At 52.2% G+C, this 19,460-nt stretch overlaps 1 protein-coding gene across 2 annotated transcripts in view; it reads left to right on the forward strand.

Annotated features, from left to right (window-relative positions):
• The window catches only part of C10H16orf96 (chromosome 10 C16orf96 homolog), a 33,980-nt gene that overhangs the window by 7,532 nt on the left and 6,988 nt on the right, over positions 1-19,460 (forward strand). Inside the window, exons 2-9 of one of the 2 annotated variants that reach the window (XM_030579013.1) lie at positions 1,873-1,977; positions 3,172-3,252; positions 5,233-5,319; positions 6,330-6,483; positions 8,856-8,941; positions 12,193-12,303; positions 13,833-13,907; positions 16,371-16,535. In XM_030579013.1, coding sequence (XP_030434873.1) covers positions 1,873-1,977; positions 3,172-3,252; positions 5,233-5,319; positions 6,330-6,483; positions 8,856-8,941; positions 12,193-12,303; positions 13,833-13,907; positions 16,371-16,535 — 864 coding nt within the window. The remainder of the gene's footprint in view (positions 1-1,872; positions 1,978-3,171; positions 3,253-5,232; positions 5,320-6,329; positions 6,484-8,855; positions 8,942-12,192; positions 12,304-13,832; positions 13,908-16,370; positions 16,536-19,460) is intronic. The other variant, XM_030579014.1, reaches the window with a different exon arrangement.

The raw sequence follows: 19,460 nt of genomic DNA on the forward strand, positions 1-19,460 counted from the left end.
ACAGTTATACCAGTCTGATCTTACATGTGGCTGCTCTTATACGAGCAGCTTTTTCAGTTTCGCTTTAATCTCTTCCCAAGCAACATCCATTAGGTGGTCACAATCCAGGCTCCAGTTCCCTGCTCCTTGCAGGGGGGCTCTGCCCTTTGTGGACCTCCTTAAGTCTCTCCAGCTGGGGGATCACAAGGAAAGTCATAAACCCCACACACACTCCAGGGGTGGCAAATCTACAGCACTACCAACAAACCAGCGCCCATGCAATGGCTCTGGCTGAGACTGGGAGGCAGGCTCAGCTGTCTGTCTTACCAGGGAGTCCACTGTACTCTCCTCAGGGCAGGGTGAAGGTTTCCTGCCTGGCAGTTCCCTCCACAGCTTCAGGAGTCACTCCTAGGGCAATCCCACTCCTTCCCCTCACTGACTGCAGCTTCCTCCCTTTTAAAGGTTTCCTCTCCTCCCTGTCCTGCGTGATTGACAGGGCCAGAGAGGTGGAGGAGCCCTGCCCCCAGGACCTCTCTGGTCCCTTTCTCCTCCGCATGGGTCTCTGCATCCCCCTCACAGCTCCGTTGTAAAGTATCCAGGATTTGATTCTCTTCTGACCTACAGCAGTTCATGCTCACCGTGATGTACGGGGCTGGACTCTCCGCCATGGAGCCATTTACATCCATGCCAAGCAGGCATGACCGCATGCGGGGGTCTCGCTTGGTAGCATTTTAGAACCACATTGCACGAGTGTAAATGACATCACAGAGCCTCAGCAAGGCTCAGCCCTCTCTGCTCCGGCTCCAGCAGGTCAACAGAAGAGAGCAAATCCCTTCTGGAAACCAGATTTGGGGATTGTTTTTAGGCAGAGCCTTCTGCTGGGTGTTCTGTACATGAGAGACTGCTCTGCATGGACTGAGTCCTGAGGGACTCCCCAGGGAGAACAGCCAACAAGCTGCCTTGTGCAAAGAGTCAATATCACCACTGCCAGAGATGGCTAACACCTCTTAGGGCATGGCACTGCTCTCCTGGGTGTCCTGGCAGAAGATGTAGGGTCTGATTCTCATTTGCACAAAGACCACTTCACACTGCTCTTCCCATGGTAAGGACCCTTACAGTGGGAGGAAACCAATGACTAGAGAGGAACTGGGAATTGGGCTCATAGAGGCTGAACTGAATCCATCTGAGCGATGGCATGGATGCTCGACTGATCAGAACCCGGCACCCCCCAGGATAAAACTGGAAGCCAGATTTCCAGCAGGGAGGCATGGCTATTCCAGCTGTACCTTAGGACAGAATAGGCTGTGGCATAGTCAGGAGAGCCTTGGGCTCATTGAACCACTCTCCATGACTTTCCAATAGTTGTCACCACCTGACAGGTCAATGGGAACGCCCAGGTGCTGTTTGTAATAAGCATGTGGTGGCAGGTAAGGAAGCGGACCATTCCCAGAGGCCCCTGAGGGTGTATTCTGCCCCAGTTCATCTGTGGCCACTCATTAATTTCTGCAGGATGGACAATGTGACCTGGGAGTCTCCCACGGAGTTTGCACCAGCTGCCCTTTAACACAGAGGCGTAATCCGTGAAAACTACAGATCCCAGCATCCAATGCTGCATCTTGATCCCAGGAGAGGCTACTTGGCTCCAGATAGAACATTGTTTTCTGGGCTCCTGGAGTCTCCATGGCTGCGATCTGGGTTAAAGAAGAGGTTGGTTGGCTGTAGTCGGCTCCGTTGGCAGCAAGTTGGGTATGGCCCTCTGGCTCCAGGGTGGGCAGCGTGTGGACTTCTGCATCACGCCAGGCTGACTGTCCATGCAGAGCGCTCTTGGCTTGTTTCCAGTCCTGCCTAGTCTGCTTCAGGCTGGTGCTGACTCCTTCATTTCCCTGTCCTCAGGCCATGAACACACTGCAGGAGCTGCTCACCAACATCTACTCCCTGCAAAGCACTGTCAACACCTTTCAGGAAGAGCTGGGGGTCTTGAAGGATAACTTCCAACAAGTACGTACGTCTGCCTGTGGCAAAGGGGCGGCTGGGGGTGCTGCCCCTGGAGAGCTCTCTTGGCAACGGGGTGCCCTGGTGACTCAGTAGCACTGCACTGGCCTGCAGGGAATCCGGCTTCCCTGCCTTTGGGCTCCTGCTCGCCATAGCAAAGAAAAATGAGGGGGGTGCGGGTTGGAGTGAGACCTGGGTGCTCTGATGTGGGGACAGAGGAACAACAAGCAGGGCCAGCTCCAGCTTTTTTGCCACCCCAAGCAGCGAAGAAAAAAAAAAAGATAAAGCTGCGATCGGCTGCACTTTGCGGCAGCCGTGCTGAGCCGCACTGCTTCATTCTTCGGCAGCAATTCAGTGGCCAGTCCTTCCCTCCGAGAGGGACTGAGGGACCTGCTGCTGAATTGCCACCGAAGACCCCAACGTGCCGCACCTTTCCCTTGGCCGCCTCAAGCACCTGCTTCCTGCTCTGGTGCCTCCCCCTAGACAAAATTAAGTAGCCGTGAAATCCTGAGTCCAAGCACAGCCCTGAGATCATGGCATGCACACACTCTTGCTGAAGTGCTGCTGACATCCTTCCAGGGCTGCTCCACGGGGCTCCTTTCACATTTTGGTCCATGCTCTTCCTTGCGGAGCTAAGGCATGAGGCCTGGTCCCCCTTGACAGAGTTGGGTGCTGACATGTAGCCGGAAGCTGCCCCCTGCTGGGGATTATTTTACATGCTTATTGTCTTTCAAGTGAGCCAGTTCCCTTTCCTGCCTAAGCGCCTCTGCTTTGTTCCCTGTGGGACCCTTCCCTCCAAGGCTCTGTCCCCCAGCTCCCGTCCATCCGACCAGTGAAGCCAGGACACAGTGTCCTTGGCCAAGGGCATTCCTGAATTACACGGAGCGGGCCCCGCTGAGTCTCAGAGAACATTGGCTGACCATCAGAGGAGCTGAGCTGCTAATGTGAGGAGCACAAGACTGGGCTCCCTGCATGGCTCAGCCCCAGTGCAGCCTTTCTCCAGCCCTCTCGTGCTGTGGTGTGTGCTGTGTGTAACTACAGAGATCAGTGAGCCTCAGCTAGCCCTAGCTCTCGACTGTGCAGTAAGTCAGGTATTCCCTGGCTGCTCAAGAGCCAGGGCACAGGCTGGAGTGCGGAGCTGGCAGGACGCCGCTGGCTGCTCATTCCCTCTGCACATCATGCCGATGGTTTGTTTAACAGGTCAGCATGGATGAAATGAGAGAGCGGCTCGCGCAGCTGGATCAGCAGAGCCAGCTCATCCAAGCCATCCTGGACAGGCTGGTGAGTGGGGAGATTCTGGGAGTAGAGAGAACCTGGTGGCAAAGGGCTCTGGAGAAGGCCCGCACACTCCGGGAGCGCAGCTAAGAGGAGCCAGGCAGGGCTGCCGCAGCCTGCTCCAGCCCGACTGTGGGCATTGGCCCCTTCGTTTGGGAACCGCGGGAGATAGCTTTTCAGAGCTTTGTGCAGGGTGTGAGCTGCCCAGCTCCCCTGGCCACTCTGCTCAGCCCTGCAGAGCACAGAGCTTAGTGATGCCACATTTTTAGTGCCCTTCGCATAGACCCCAGAGTGTGGCCTTTCTGAAGGGTTAATTACGCTGTTAAGTTCCATACCACTTGGTGCAGGTGACCAGTCCCGAGGCACTATCCATGCCCAGCGCAAGGGAGCAGCTCACAAACAACCCTGGGCTGCAAAGATAATCCAAAGCAATCTTTAGGAACAATGGGCCAAATCCTCAGCTGGTGTAAAAGGGTTCCACTGACTTTGGCAGAACGAGGATGATTTACGCCAGTGGAGGATCTGGACCCACAGGTTCACCTCCCCTGGTGAAATCCTTCTCCATTCCCTAACCAGCTGCATGGCTGTATTTGTAATAGCATCTGTAACAAACAGCTCCGCCAAAGGGCAAGCTAGATGCGGTGTATAATATACACAGTCCCTGCGGCAGTCTTTATGCCTGGTCAATCCGGATGCGTAGATGTCTCCAGCTCAGTAGCCATGTTACCTGTGTGCTCGTTGGACTGGAAGCCGGGCTCTGTGTGGGTGAGCAGCTGACAGCACGGCCAGGCCTCTACACCAAAGGCTGCGCAGTCAACATTCATGCAGCTGCTTCACACCATCCACTGGCAGTGGGGGAACCAACTTGTCTTCAAGGTGGTTGGATCTGCCAGCACTGGCCTGTGTCCCACTGCTGCGCTGTGCAGCCCGAGAAGAGGGCAGCCTGTAGTATTGGTGCACCCTGCCCGTCCAGTGCAGGGAGCTGTAAGTAGGGTGCCCACAGGAAGGGTGACAGAGGCTCCTGCTGCCTTTCCACTCAGTGGGTGACTGTGCGGAATCCAGAGTGTATCCCATCCTCGCCCCACCCTCTGCTCCTGAGAATGGTATTGGCCTGGGGCACTGGCCCCTGATTATCTGCTGTAACGTCCCCTGCTGCTCACAGGGCGTAGCAGCCATACTCAGTCCATGGCCCATGAGCCACATGCACCTTTTCTGGGTCTCGCATTCTGCTCTGAATTTGGCAGCTCGGATCAGCTCTTGCTTTGCCTGGGGCTCACACAGGAGGAGTTGCATTCGGCTCAGCAGAGCACCCTGCACGGCAGTGGGTGGTGGGTGATCGGCCTGCCCATTGGGGAGGTGCTGGCTGGGGGAGTGCCTGGAGAACTATGCAAGGGAGGCTGGCTCTAGAGCAGGCTAAGGGTGTCACTGTGCAGGGTTTGCCCTGTTGTGTGGGTGCAGTGTCCCAGCATGCCTCTCTGGTCTGACTACCCCCCCTTGTGCTTACCAGCAGTGATGACCCCTACACAGACTGTGAAAAAGTGTCAGGTTCCCCTCCCAGTCCTCTCTGATCCCCTTTGCAGAGAACCACCTCCAGCCACATCCCAGAGCAGTGACATGCACGTTGGCCTCTCCCTGCCTGCGTGCCCACAATAGATCGCCCTCAGGCACCTTAGAAGGCCACCAGTTCCTAGGGTCGGTCCTCTCTCCAAATTCCTGGGGCTGGAGATCCCCCACAGACAGGCTTTATCATGGTACTTCCGCACTTCCAGTCCCAGGTGGAACCTGAACTCCATGGCCACGTGCAAGGGAAAGATACTATGGGGGTGATGCCATTGCTGAATCTGATGAGAGGTTTGGGTCTGGCAGGAGGCAGGATTGGGTTTGTTCCTGCATGCCCTGTCCTGGATTGCCCTCCCTCGCTCCAGTATAAAGAGCAAGACCATTCCCCTCTGACGTGCAGCTCCTTTTCTCTTCCTCTGCATGCAGGACAAGATGCAGGCACAGCTGAGTTCTTTCCCCGAACAGGTGGACATAGTGCAGTGGAGCTCTCTCTTTGATTCACTCACTGACAAGGTAGGTGCAGATTCCCACTTGCCTGGGGGACCTTATCTCTAACTGAGGGGTCACTCAAGGGAGAGTTGAGCAGAAGCATTTTGGGAGCAATGAGAATTGTGTTCCAGTGTCCATCACGACTCTTTGAATGGGGCAAGACAGCTCCCTCTGGATATGCTGTGGGTTATTGTTCACCATTTGATCAGATTTTAAAGAGCCTGCAGGATGAGGCAGGGCTACTGTACTGACTCATGCTGAGATCAAGATCATGTGGGTCTCATCACTGATCAGCTCCAATCCAGGGCACAAGAGGGCTGGTGTCTCTCTCAGAGAGGGAAGAAAATGCTGCAAAGCTGAAGCCTCTGGACTCTCAGGGTGTGCTAGGTCACACTAAACTCTTCTGCCATCACACACACTTGTCCTGTAACTCAGCAGTCCATGCCCTCTGCTGCGATTGGCTCGCCCCTTCATGACTACTCCTCAGCGTCCAGTAATGCCTCCTAGGGATTATTGCAGGGGTTGGTTATAGTCCCCAGCCAATCGCTCTACTCACTGTGCTACTGGGCCTCTGAAATCTATGGGGGACCTCTAGAGCCACAGCCCTGCATCCTGAGTACAGCAACTGGCACCAGCCTGCATCCTCACTCAAGACACCCCTGAGCCCGCACACTAACAAGATTAGCCTGGATACCTGGCTGATCTGAGCTTTGTAATGCATGGTGGTGTCATGATTGATGCCATAAAGGGAGGAGTGAGTTCAGTGTCTGTATTAGCCGACCCCTATGGTTCGGGGAGGCCAATGAATGGCTCTGGTGTTGGCACAGTTCTCCTCAAAGGCAGAAGGTGGTAGCTGGACACTGGTTGCTGCTTTGTTCTTCCAATAGCGAGAACTTGGAATCTGCGAATATGACCCAGCTGCCCCGACCAGTCCCCTGCACCCCCACCCCCTCCCCTCTGATCAGCACCCCCTTTCTGAGCTCTCTGCAGGTACCAGCCTGCTATAAAGCCAGCACGGGGGTGTTTTCTTTCAGAGCCCCTCAGACCCAGTGCCCAGCCTCGACTCGAAACGGGAAACGGTCAGGGAGGCCTTTGGCAAGCTGTGCCAGCTGCCGGACAAGCATGAAGCCTTGGGGACTCGCATCAGCCTGCTGGAGAATGAGCTCAAGCAGCAAGCAGATCACCTAGGTGAGGCCCTAGTGTCCAGCTTGGCTCCCACCCCTGGGCTGGGCCTATCTTCCAGGAGAAACCCGGGGCCTTAGAAGGCAGCAAGGGCCCAAACCTGACTGGGTGCAGCCAGCTCCTTCCTACTGAGCAGTCAGAGTCTCTGCCTGGAGGGAGGGACACAAATGAGTTTGGATGGCTAGCCACTACTGCAGAGCCCAGCCTGGCTCTTGGGGAGGGGAGTCAGGGTCTAGTCGGGGCCCAGCCCAGCTCTGGGAGAGGGGACCCAGGGGGAGGATGTCTGTCTGGCAGGGCCCAGCCCAGCTCCAGGGGAGAGGAACTGGGGTTTGTCCTTGCAGGGCCCAGCCCGGTTCTGGGGGAGGGGAAGCTGGCTCTCAGGGAGGTAGAGCTCTCAGGGAGATGGAGCAGGGGACTATCCTGGCTTGGGGCCTGGGCACTGTCCCGAATGCAGCATCTTTCTTCCTGTTGGTGATGTTGAAAGCAGAGGGAGCCCAGCCCAGGGGGAGTTTATAGGGCTGGGAGCTGGGAAAAGCACCTTGCCAGGGCCGTCCTTACCCATTAGCAAAATACGCAGCTGCATAGGCACCAGGAAATTTGGGGCACCAATTTCCTGATGCCCTGCCAACTGTGTGCTGCTCCAGCTCCTGCTCTGACCTTTCCCCAGGGCCCCCGCCCCGCCCTGGCCCCACTCTCCTGACCTCTGCAGCAGGGCCAGGGCCGCACTCACTGGTGGCGGGAAGTGCAGCAACCTGGCTCCAGCCACACCACCCATGAGTTCTGGGGGGTAGCTCCATCCTGCCCCCCAAGTCAGCCCTGCCCCTCCCCCCAGAGGCTTGGGGCCAGCCCTCCCCCCCCCGTTCCCCTCTCATGAAGGCCTGGGTCCAGCCCCTCACTCTGCCCTGCAGAGGCTTGCACCCCTCATCCCCACGGGGGGGCTGTGTAGGGCCCCAGAATAGCTAGAGACGGCCCTGCATCTTGCCTCCTGAAAAGAGAGTAGATCTAGGAATCAGAGATGCAGTAAGTGAGGGAGCTAGGCATGCTAGATGTCCGGTTTTCAACCAGCATGTCTGGTTGAAAGGGAACCTGTACAGTGGCCAGTCAGTACATCTGATCGGACACTAAAAGTCTGGTTACCACGGGCAGTGGAGGGAGCGGGTGGGAAGGGAAGTTCTGGGTCATCAACCCACACCAGCCCCTGCTCAGCCAGGGCCACCTCCTACCTGCATCTTATGGGCAGCCAGGCAGCAGGTGCCACGTCAGGCTGCAGCTCCCATCCCAGCCCTGGAGTAGAGCGAGCCCAGCTAGTGGGGAGGGAGGTGGAGAGGATCGAGCTAGGGGGATGGGGGAGAGAAGTGAGCAATGAGGAGTGGGGAGAAGAAGAGTTGGGGAGCAGGGGCCTTGGGGACAGGGTCGGCTCTAGGCACCAGCGTTCCAAGCATGTGCTTGGGGTGGCACTTTTGAAGGGGCAGCACTCCGGCTCCTTTTTTTTTTTTTTTTGCTTGGGGTGGCAAAAAACCTGGAGCCGGCCCTGCTTGGGGGAAGAAGGGGGGCAGGGCCTTTGGAAAGAAGGGGGCGGGGGGCGAGGCATCAGGGGAAGAGGCGGTGTGGGGGCAGGTCTAGTTTTCAGAAATTAGAAAGTTGGCAAACCTAGCAGGAAACCTTGACACCAGGTCTATAGTCTGTCTGCAGAGCTGAGTTGCCTTTGATGACCTTCCCTAGAGCTGACTTGCCAGGGAAACATTATTCTTGTAGTGAGGCTGCTCTCAGCAGGAACACCCTGCCTTGGATGGGGGCTCTCGCAGGGAAGCTCGAGGGCAGGAGGACAGAGTGCTAAAGCATTGAGAAGTTCCTCCAGCTACCACTGCTGGCCTCACTAGCACCATCACCCTTTATCCCACAAGACGATGACTTCTCTCCAGCAGCTCTGAGAGGCATTGCCTGATCTTGAGTTAGCTTTAATGATGGGCTCCTACTATGAATCCAAGTCTGAGGAGCCCCCAAAGGCTGCTCTGGATTTCAAGCAAACCCTCTTTCTGTGGTTCCTTTACTGCTTGATCCATTCAGGACCCTGCCCCTATAGAGAACCATATGCATGCTATAATTGTGGGACAGTCTCTCACCTCAGCTCTAGCACACTGGTGCAGCTCACCTGGGACTGGCAATATTGGGAGCACTAGTGTAGACAGAGCTCCGGCATCTTCATCCCTGGATGTTCCCAGAGCAGGACTAGGTGAGCCAGTGGTAGAACCGCTAGCAGTGGACTACAAGACCATTGCTGGCAGGGATGGAGCTGCACCTGTAATATGACAGTGGTGGGGGGATTCCCTAGAGCTCTCCATGCAGACACAGCTTTGGTGTCTTTCATTTGGTTCCAGCCAAAGTTGGGATCTCAGATGACGTAGCCGCAGATCTGGAGAGAATGAAAGACGAAATAAGCAGCCTGCAAAGCAAAGAAGACAAGGTGATCTGGGTCCAGGGCTGTGCGTGTTTGTTCCAAGATAGCGCTGTAGCTCAGAGCACATCTTATTTCTCTCATGGTCTCTTGCAATGGCTACAATGAGAGTGGGGAGGGAACAGGAGCAGAATGGGGCATAGATGCAGAAATGAAGTGATTACAATGGTAGTTGTGTTCCCTTGCCTAAGTGTGCATGCATGCCAAGTGCCCCGTGTAAGGGCATTCTCTACTGCATGGGCACAGGGTGTGATTTGCTAATGCTCCCATGCTTCTGTGCACCCCCTCATGGCCTGGGATGGCTGTGCAGCTGCCCTCAGCTTCCCCTCTTCAGGTCTCTGTATTAAACGTCACACACATTTTTTATCCAGTAATGCTCTTCCACTAGAGCCAATTTATTGACATAAAACTGAAAACAAAACTCAGGCCAGGGGGCTTTTCTTCTCCCCTTTTTCCCCTGGAGTCTGCTCTGGGCAGCTCTTCCTTGCCTTTGCTGGCCACTCTGGCTAGAGTCAGCTCTCCCTGGCCCTCAGCCTTCTTCAGCCCTTTAGCTCTGGCTTCCAGGCCCAAACCTTTCACCCTGGTCAAGGGTCTCCTACAGGCGCCTCCTGCTTTCTCATGCCTCTGTCGCAGCTTCCTCTCCCTGTTTCTTTTTGTCTTTTGTTTGGTTTTGATGCAGCAGTCATACGAGCCTAGGACCGCCACTTTCTTCATTCTTTTTTTGCCAGGGTTTTTTTTCATGCCTTTGCACTCAGTCTAGTATCCTGTAGAAAATGCAGTAAGGCTTTTGTTGCACTATTCCATTTCCCTGACATTCTCACTAGTCCCTTTGATTTCAAGCCAACTTAATTTTTCATAAAGAAATTTACTTTCCATGGACTATTGCCCACAGTACCGTAGGATACAATCAACAATTTCTTTGGTTTTGCAACATTACACAGCCTGTCTTTCTGTCTTTTTAATATGTTTAACTTATTATTTAAGGCGCAATGACATGTTAACCCTCTAAAAATGACTACTTACTTTTTCTGTCATGACTGAGGCGCATACAGTAGAGCTTCAGAGTTACAAATACCAGAGTCAACCACACACCTCATTTGGAATCAGAAGTACACAATCAGGCAGTGGCAGAGACACACACAAAAAAGAAAAATCGCACAGTATTGTGTTAAACATAAACAATGAAAAAACTAAAAGGAAAGCAGCATTTTTCTTCTGCATAGTAAAGTTTCAAAGCTTTATTAACTCAACGTTCAGTTGTAAACTTTTGAAAGAACATTTCAGAGTTATGAACAGCTGCCGTTCCCGAGGTGTTCGGACTCTGAGGTTCTACTGTAGTATTATCTTCAATTTTTGAGCATACATCAAACCTTCATCCTTTTGTTTCTTTAGTCCATAAGTCTTGCCATTCCTTTGTGAGTACCTTCAGGACCACACTCTTGTCTACGTAAGGGTATTTTAATATCCACCTCCTCGTTTTTTAGAGCATGCTTTGTTGTTTTGTCAGCCATCTCATTTCCTGGTATTCCCATATGCACAGGACTCCATGCTATTGTTACACAGATAGCTAGAGCCCTGCACAGATACAAAATTTGTATCCAGATCCAATCCACACACATGGTCCGCGGATATCATAGAATATCCACAGATATAAAGTGGATATCCTCAGATTTACCAGGCCTTACAGATGGCACACATTATTTCTGCAGTCAGGAACATTACTTCACTTATTAGGTCATTTCATCTTTCTGTTCCTGTTCTGATTGTCATTATGCCTGACAAGTATTCAGATAAAATTACAACTGCAGCCAGTTACTCAGCTCTTATTCAAGTTAGTGCCAACATTACTCCATTAGTTCAGCTGTCAAAATGGCACATAATTTGATAGCCTTTTAGATGTCTGGGTTCCAAGGCTAGAAACACAGAAGATTGTTCCCACAGTATCCACGTTGTCATGTTTTGATCTGTCTATATAGACTTGGCAAAGCTGTCCCCATTTTCCATATGTAAATGCAGAAATGTCATTGGTCATAAAATGTTTGGGTTTTTTTCTTCCCTCATTTTTTTTTCATACAGTTCCAAATCCACAAATGGGGGAATGATTGTCCAGCTATAATTGGACTTCCCATGACTAAAAAATTTTCATTCTTTCCATTTGTCTTTTGCACATGTCACCTTTACCCGGTGTTTGTCCCTGATAATATAAGGAAGTCTGTGGGATTCCATATTATTTTGTCTGCTAAGATCCCAGCAATCCTCATAAATCTGTACTTCTATTTTCATGACTCCTTTTACCTTTGCCCAAAAGGTTAGATCTAACCGTTTCATCCTTAAATTTATCGGTGTTTCTCCAGTGGCTATTGGCAGTGCATACACGGGTGGGATTATCATTACACCACATGCCAAGCAGAGTTGAGCCTGAGCAGTTCCAAATGTCTAAGAACTGTTTTTGAGGCTGAATCAAAAGCTTGTCAACCGTAGTCTAAACCTGGCATCCGTAAAGCTCTATATGTCATCACCAGTACCTTCTTATCTGTACTTCATTGGTTTCCAGCTACACTTTTAAGTAACTTCATCCAACTTTTACACTTCTGTCTGATATTATCTATGGGATCTTTCCAAGTTAATTTATTTTCAAACACTCCTCCTAGGAACATCAACTTTTGAACTATCTGAATTTTTTCACCATAAAAAAATAAGTCCCATTCTTCCCAAATTTTCTTCCTGGTTAAAATCATTCCGCTGGTTTTTGTAAGTGAGAATTTCAATCCCTAATCATTTCCCCACTTGGAAATGCTCTGGAGTTTCCCATTTGTCTTTCTGTGGTTACTTTTAAGTCTTTTATGCTTAGTCCCTAGAGCACAGTCATCTGCAAAAAGGGATGTACCTATTCCCATCTGCACACTTTCTTGTTCTTCTCTGGCTCTTTATAGAGACTAGCTGCCCTCCACCAGGCCCTATTTGAAAGGCTGTTAATGAGGCACAGGTAGGCTGGACCAATTACCTTCTAATGGGTCCCATCCAACCTGTGTCAGCTTTACTCTATGAAATCCATCCACTGGCCCCCAGTGAGGTCTCGTCCTTGCAAGGCTTCATGTTTCACATTTGACCCATCTGGACGTTTGGGGAATTCCTGAGGTTAGAGCATCTGAAAGCCGGGCGTTGGAGGGAAACTGCTTGGCAGCCTTAGCTTTAGAGGCCATGAGGTGGCAATCGCTGTGCTGGGCATCTGAGACGGCGCTGTGCCTTGCTCTCTTCAGGGGAGGGAATTTCAGAGGGACTTGCTGGCCCAGGTGCAGAAGCTGAAGGAGCAGTACGAGAAGCTGCAGAAAGGCTCGGAGAGGCTGCTGAGCAGCATGGGGGATTTCCAGGTAAGAGCAAATCCAGTGCGACCTTCCAGGCACCATCCAAGGAGGGGTCGGGGAAAGGCGACCAGGCACAGGGCCCCTTGTGTGTGTCTGACCAGCCTTGCTGGGCACAGAGCCTCCCGCACCACCATAGGGGAGGCCAGTGCCCACCAGGGCACCAGCAGGGACAGCCTTTGGCCTGCCCCCCATGTGGGGGAAGCAAGGGGGTGGGGAAGGCTTCTTGTGCCTTTCTCCTCCTCACACATGTGCACTAAAGCCAGCAACAATTTGGCCCTAACCAGAGAAAATTCTTGTTTTCCTGATCCCAGGGGCTTTCGCTCAGGAAACTGGCATCTGGCTGCTTTGGGACCTCATAGGGATGGGGGAGGGGGTTAAATAGTTTGAATGAGGTTTTCCCTTGGGCCCTTCATGACTCATGGAATGCCACATGTGCTGCATGCACCAGGCACGAAGGGAGAGCTGCCCAGATTTCCCAGAAGGCACTGGGACAAACACAGTTAGGCAGCTTGGTGGGGCTGCAGCACAAACATGGCTGATTTATGGTCAGGGGCCGGCTCCAGGCACCAGCCCAGCAAGCAGGTGCTTGGGTTGGCCAACGGTGAGGGGCAGCACGTCAGGCTCTTCGGCAGCAATTTGGTGGCAGATCCCTCAGTTCCTCTCAGAGCGAAGGACCAGCTACCGAATTGCTGCTGAAGACAAGTGGCGGCGGTAGAGCTGATCGCGATAGCGGCTTTTTTTTTTTCTGCTTGAGGCGGCAAAAACCCTGGAGCCGGCCCTGCGTATAGTCGTGTGGTGAGAAAAGCAGCAGTGCAGATGTAGCTCAGCCCGTGCTCCTTGTCACTGTGCCTTGTGGGAATGCCACAAACCCCATTGTGCCAGGGGGTAGATGGGGCACCAGGTGCCCAGATGGGTGGGAAAATGGCATGGCCAGTTCTTGCCACTCATGGTCAGAGACTGTGGGATGATTTGTGACCCTAGCATCTGCCACCCCCCTGTGGTTTGGTTGGCCCTGAAGTTCTGTGCTGACTCTCTCTGTCCAGGACTGACACATACAGGCAGCTTGACATTATAGGAGAAGAATGAGGCAGAGCTGAGGGCCAGTGAGAGACTAAAGAAGCACAGTCTGTTTAGCTTATCAAAAAGATGAGTGACTTGATCATGGCTTCCAAGAGTCTACATGGGGAGGAGGGTTTCTGATTTAATCCAGCAGACGCAGGTAGAGTGAGAGAGACCCAGTGGCTTGAAGCTAAAGCTAGACAAATTCAGACTTTTTTTAAAGGAGGGAATTAACTATTGACACAACTTGCCCAGGGACCTGGTGGATTCTCCATCCCTTGAAGCTTAAATCATGATTGGACATCTCTTTGTAAAACAGCTGCTCTCATTCAGCCCTGAGTTCCTGGGCTGGGCGCAGGAAGGTGAGGTTCTCTACCCTGAGTTATACAGACTAAACTAGAGGATCGTAGTGGCCCCTTCTGGCCTAAGCATCTAGGAAATGCTTGACTACAACAGCGTGTTTTGCCTGCCCACAGAACCTGCAAACGATGGTTCAGCAGCTGGACCTGAATAAAGCAGACAAAGCGCTGCTGGAGCAGGAGATGAATGTGGTGAGTGGAGACACCCTGTGGCACCGATCTCAAGGCTAAGGGTTTATTCCCTCCTCCCTCATAATATGTTTGGCCTTGCAGTACAGGTTTCCAGCTCAGCGCTCACTGCACAAATGGCCCAGGCACAGAACACATTTCTCCCGATGGTGCCCTTGAACTTGCAGGGCACAAGCCTGGCACTTATCTCACCCCATGCAGGCAGGTCCTGAAGCTTAGGAAAGAGTACAGGAAAGAATCCAGCAAAGGGAATAAATCCTAGCAGCTGCAAGCCTGGTGCCTGGACTTTAAATTCTGACCATGGTGCGTAGAGTGGCCCAGCCTTTCCCGGGGGATCTCAGTTAGCCCCAGTCGCTGCTCTCTTTGTGGGCTCACAGGGGGCGCTGCGACCACCTGGTGTCTGAACAGGAGGCGTTCCCTCCACTATAGCTGAGATGAATTTCTCAGTATCTCTATTTCTCTCTCTCTCCTGCTGTGAATGGAGCTGGGTCCAGGCATTCTTTTGAAGTGTAGCCTAGTCACCTAGGGAGAAGAAGGAAGATAGGTACCTCTGTTGCTTTAGGACCAGGGCCTCAGTGCTAGGCATTTAACCTTTTCTGTTTTTTGCCTGGGTTGGGGACACCACCCGTCTCTGACTGAGCCTCAGGGATCTGCTCCTCTTTTCATGCTCTGGACCCTAGTCATGCCCTGTCACCACTGCCTGTCTCCATTCTCTCCCTCCATGATAGGATGAGAGCAGGGGCGGCTCTATCCATTTCGCCACCCCAAGCACGGCGGCACACTGTGGGGGGCGCTCTGATGGTCGCCGGTCCCGCGGCTCCAGTGGACCTCCCGCACGCATGCCTGCGGATGCTCCACTGGAGCCGCGGGACCAGCAGACCCTCTGCAGGCACTCCTGCGGGAGGTCCACCGGAGCCACCTGCCGCCCTCCTGGCAACCGGCAGAGCACCCCCTGCAGCATGCTGCCCCAAGCACACACTTGGCGTGCTGGGGCCTGGAGCTGGCCCTGGATGGGAGCTTGCAGCACCATGCAGAGGTTGTGCAGCACCTGGTAGAACTGGGCCCTTAATCCCCTCTAAGCAAGAGAGGTGGGATCCTGCAGTTGGTACAAAATCCAGGTCTCTCATTACATAAATCCTGGCTCCTCACCACTGGTCTGGCCCATGAGGCCTGAGAAACCTGGACCAGCCTTAAAAGTTCTGCGTCTGGTTCTGCTCAATATCTTCATCAGTGATTTAGATAATGGCATAGACAGTACACTTATAAGTTTGCAGACAATACCAAGCTGGGAGGGGTTGCAAGTGCTTTGGAGGATAGGATTAAAATTCAAAATGATCTGGACAAACTGGAGAAATGGTCTGAAGTAAATAGGATGAAATTCAATAAGGACAAATGCAAAGTACTCCACCTAGGAAGGAACAATCAGTTGCACACATACAAAAGGAAAAATGACTGCCTAGGAAGGAGTGCTGCAGAAAGGGATCTGGGGGTCATAGTGGACCACATGCTAAATATGAGTCAACAGTGTAACACTGTTGCAAAAAAAAGCAAACATCATTCTGGGATGTATTAGCAGGAGTGTTGTAAGAAAGACACGAGAAGTAATTCTTCTGCTCTACTCCACGCTGATTAGGCCTCAGCTGGAGTATTGTATCCAGTTCTGGGCACCACATTTAAGGAAAGATGTGGACAAATTGCAGAAAGTCCAGAGAAGAGCAACAAAAATGATTAAAGGTCTAGAAAACATGACCTATGACGGAAGATTGAAAAAATTGGATTTGTTTAGTCTGGAGAAGAGAAGACTAAGAGGGGACGTAACAGTTTTTAAGTACATAAAAGGTTGTTACAAGGAGGAGGGGAAAAAAATGTTCTTCTTAACTTCTGAGGATAGGACAAGAGGCAATAGGCTTAAATTGCAGCAAGGACGGTTTAGGTTGGCCATTAGGAAAAATGTCCTAACTGTCAGAGTGGTTAAGCACTGGCATAAATTGCCTACGGAGGTTGTGGAATCTCCATCAAAGGGAATTTTTAAGAGCAGGTTGGACAAACACCTGCCAGGGATGGTTTAGATAATACTGAGTCCTGCCTTGAGAGCAGGGGACTGGACTAGATGATCTCTCGAGGTCCCTTCCAGTTCTGTGAGTCTATGAATTCTTCTAGAAATCGCTTCCTTACAGTAACCACCCCTTGGCTCACACCCCTTACAGTGCCTTTGCCCACATGTTAACCAACTCTGTCCTTAGTGATGCTGCACAGGCAGCCTACACAGAGCTCAGCAGCCTCTGCTCCTGAATTGCAGGCCCCACCCCTTGAACTGAGGGAAAGTCCTAGCTTGTAGGGTATCCAGTTTGTAGGCTGCAGCCATAGGGCAGGGGCAGTGGAATCCCAAAACCCACCAGGTCTGAGTCCTTGCATCACAGCCACTTAGGATGGGACGAGCCCTTTGAAATGCTGCCTCTCCACTAGAAAGCAGACAAGAGTGCACTGGAGGCCATGGTGAACCATGGGGAGCTGCAAAGCGCCACCACTCAGTTGAGCGAGATGATGCAGGATCTGTTGCAGAAGATGTCCCTGCAAGACAAGGATTGGCAGAAGGCACTGGAGAAGCTGTTCAGTGACATGGATTCCAAGGTAGCAGCTTCACCGGGGAGGGAGGGAATGGCCAGCGCATGAAATCACTACACTCCAGAGCAAGTGGGGGGAGGGGCCTAAGGTACAAGCTGCAGTTGAACAGGGTGTAAAGCACCATCAGCCTGATCTTCCTTTCACACCATGTAAATGGAAAGACACCGGACTCTGCTGGAGTGAAACTGGAGTGAGACCAGGATCACTCTCCCTATTGCCCCCCTTCCCTGCAGCTCGCTCCCTGGATAAACAGCATGCTGCATGGGGACAGGCTGACCAGCTCCCCTCTGTGTGAGGGGCAGGAGATCAAGGAAGCATGCAGGGTAGGCCTGGCTCTGTTCCACTCGGGTAAATGCAGTCCCTCCCAATAGCAGCAGAATCTGGCCCACATACTCCCTTCTACCCTAGGGCTGCTCCGAGCTCTGATGCCTTACCCCTAGGGCACTAATGTGGCAGGTGTCTCCCCACAGAGGGAGTGTGCTGCCCCTGCTTTCGAGTCCTGTGCTGATACCTCACTGAGGGATTGTATTGTGGCGGCCTGGTTCCCAGCTGCCCCGAAGGGGGATGAGCCCCTCCGGACGCTGAAGTGGGTGGAGCCAGTGAAGCTTGTGCCCGCCCCCCAGAGGTCAGGGCGCAGGACAGGAAGTACAAAAGCCCAACCCCAGAGCTCACTAGAGGCCCGGCCGCCGGAGAAGCCAGACACCTGTGGCCTAGCTCCCAGTTGGGAGACTCCTGCAGCTTGCGGCCAACCCAATGACTGGCCAGATGCTGACCAGACCCCGGAGAAGCTGGTAAACCTGCCGCTGGCAAGTTACCCAGAGGAGCTGCCAAGCCTACTGCCCGCCAGGTACCCAGAGGAGCCCATGGTGCTTGACTCCTTGGAAGACTCCATCCAGATGCAGGTACCTCTAGAGGGGGAGGTAGGAAGTAGGCCGGGGGCAGCCGACCCGAGTCTGGCTGCAGCACATCTAGAGCCAATGTCAGTGTGTTGCGGCCAGGATCCCCACTGATGCAGCAGTGGGTCTTCTGCTGCTGCTAGGGCCGTGGGCTGGGACGCAGTGGAGTGGGAGGGTCTGTGTCACCCCTGCCACCCAACTCGCGGGTGGCCATCTCCCCCCTCCCTGGTCCTTCGGAGCTAGGACCTGGGCCTGTTATTGAACTGTTTGCTCTGCCCTGCCTGAGGGCCTGAGCCACTGACTATTCGTTGCCCCGTTCTGACCCAGGGCCGGGGCTTGCTAATATTAAACTCTTCGCTCAGCCCCTGCCTGAGGGCCTGGGGTGCTGACTATTTGCCGACAAGCCAGGCTAATTCCCCGACTCACCGGACCTAAGTAATGAGGCAGCCTGGTTCCCAGCCACACATGAGGGGCACGAGTCCTGGCCAAACCCCTACAGGGATCCATTCTGCTGGCACAGGGATGGAGAGGGAAGGGCACAGGCCTGGGCTCCATTCTCTAACCACTGCTGGCTGCACTGTGCACTGATGGGCTTATCTGCCCTGCCACCAGCAGGAAGGGACTTTTCCATCTTTGCTTATTGTCTGTCCCAAACCCCCTATTTGGGGTAGATGGAAATTGCACTTTTCCTTGTTCAGCTTCAGTCCGGACTGACTGATTAGGCTCAGGACTTTGCTGAGGGTTTTGTCTTGTCTTTCCATTGAAAACCCACATATCAAAATATTGTCCATGAAAACTCCATGTGTGTTCATTAACAGTTCTGTTGTCGTTCTGTGAAAACATTCAGGTGCACTAGCAATCCCAAAAGGTAAACTTCAAATGCAAAATCCCCCAAAGGGTGTGATAAATATACTCAGTTTAGCACTTTCTTTAGCTAAAGGAATTTGCCATAGTCCACTTGAGACATCCATTTTGGAAAATATTGTAGCTCCTTTCACTCTGGGGGGAAGTCATCCCATGTTGGGAGGATATATTTTTCTCTGACAACTGCTTCATTAAGTCTTTTCAGATCCACACAGATTTGTATCTTTCCATTTTTCTTTGTAACCGGTACCAGCGGGGCACACCATGCTGTTGGTTCAGACATTTTCTTGATATTCCAATCCACTCCGTTCTCTTTAACTCATTTCCCTGCCGGTTGTAGGGTTTAGCATTGTGTCTTCAGGTGATTTGTACTGGAGCTCTTTTCAAATTCCAATATCACAAAATATTTCCATCGAGTTCTTCCACCTGTCTCACTGGACCACACTGCGACTGAGAAGGCTTTTACTCTGTGGTCCTTTGATCACATACATTCTGAATACACAGCTTTTGTCTTTGTAAGTTGTTTCTGTGGTGAACTGGCCCTTGCAGTTCACAATACCTCCGGGGCTATTCAGAGCGGTGTCAAGGTGACTTCAGCTCTGAAAGGGGTTCAAGGTGATTGTAAGTCCCTTCTGAGATGACTGTCAGCTCCTGAGTCAATTTTAAAGTCAATAGTCTTTCCATGAATATTCAGTTTCACTCTCCAGGCAGGTTCTGTATCATCACAAGTGATAGATCCCAGAAGCCATGGCACTTGAGTCAACTCCCTGACTGCTTTTGTGCAGCAAACAGCTGCAAAGTGTCCCTATTTTGTGTCTGTGAGTCTCTGGCTGGACATGGTTCATTTCTTGGGATATGACTTTTTCTACACTGTGTGTACGTAGGCTGGAATTTGACCCTCTTAGCCTGGGAGTTCTCTCTCCTTACCTCAGGGGTTACATGATAATGACTTTTAACATTCAACTGTGTGTTTATAGCTTCTAAGCTAGTTTCAGGTTTTTCAAGTTGCTCCTGCCTTTGATTCTGCTGTCTGACTAGTTCAGACTGCTTTTCTTATCTGTATAGCTGTAGCTAGGGTTCAATTTTCACGTTCTGCAATCCCAAAATCAGTTTTCAGCTAATACACGCAGAACTCTTATAAAAAATTCAATATTTTTCCATGGTTAATGAA

This window comes from Gopherus evgoodei, chromosome 10 (genome assembly GCF_007399415.2).
Source record: "Gopherus evgoodei ecotype Sinaloan lineage chromosome 10, rGopEvg1_v1.p, whole genome shotgun sequence".
In the NCBI taxonomy this organism is placed as follows: domain Eukaryota; kingdom Metazoa; phylum Chordata; order Testudines; family Testudinidae; genus Gopherus; species Gopherus evgoodei.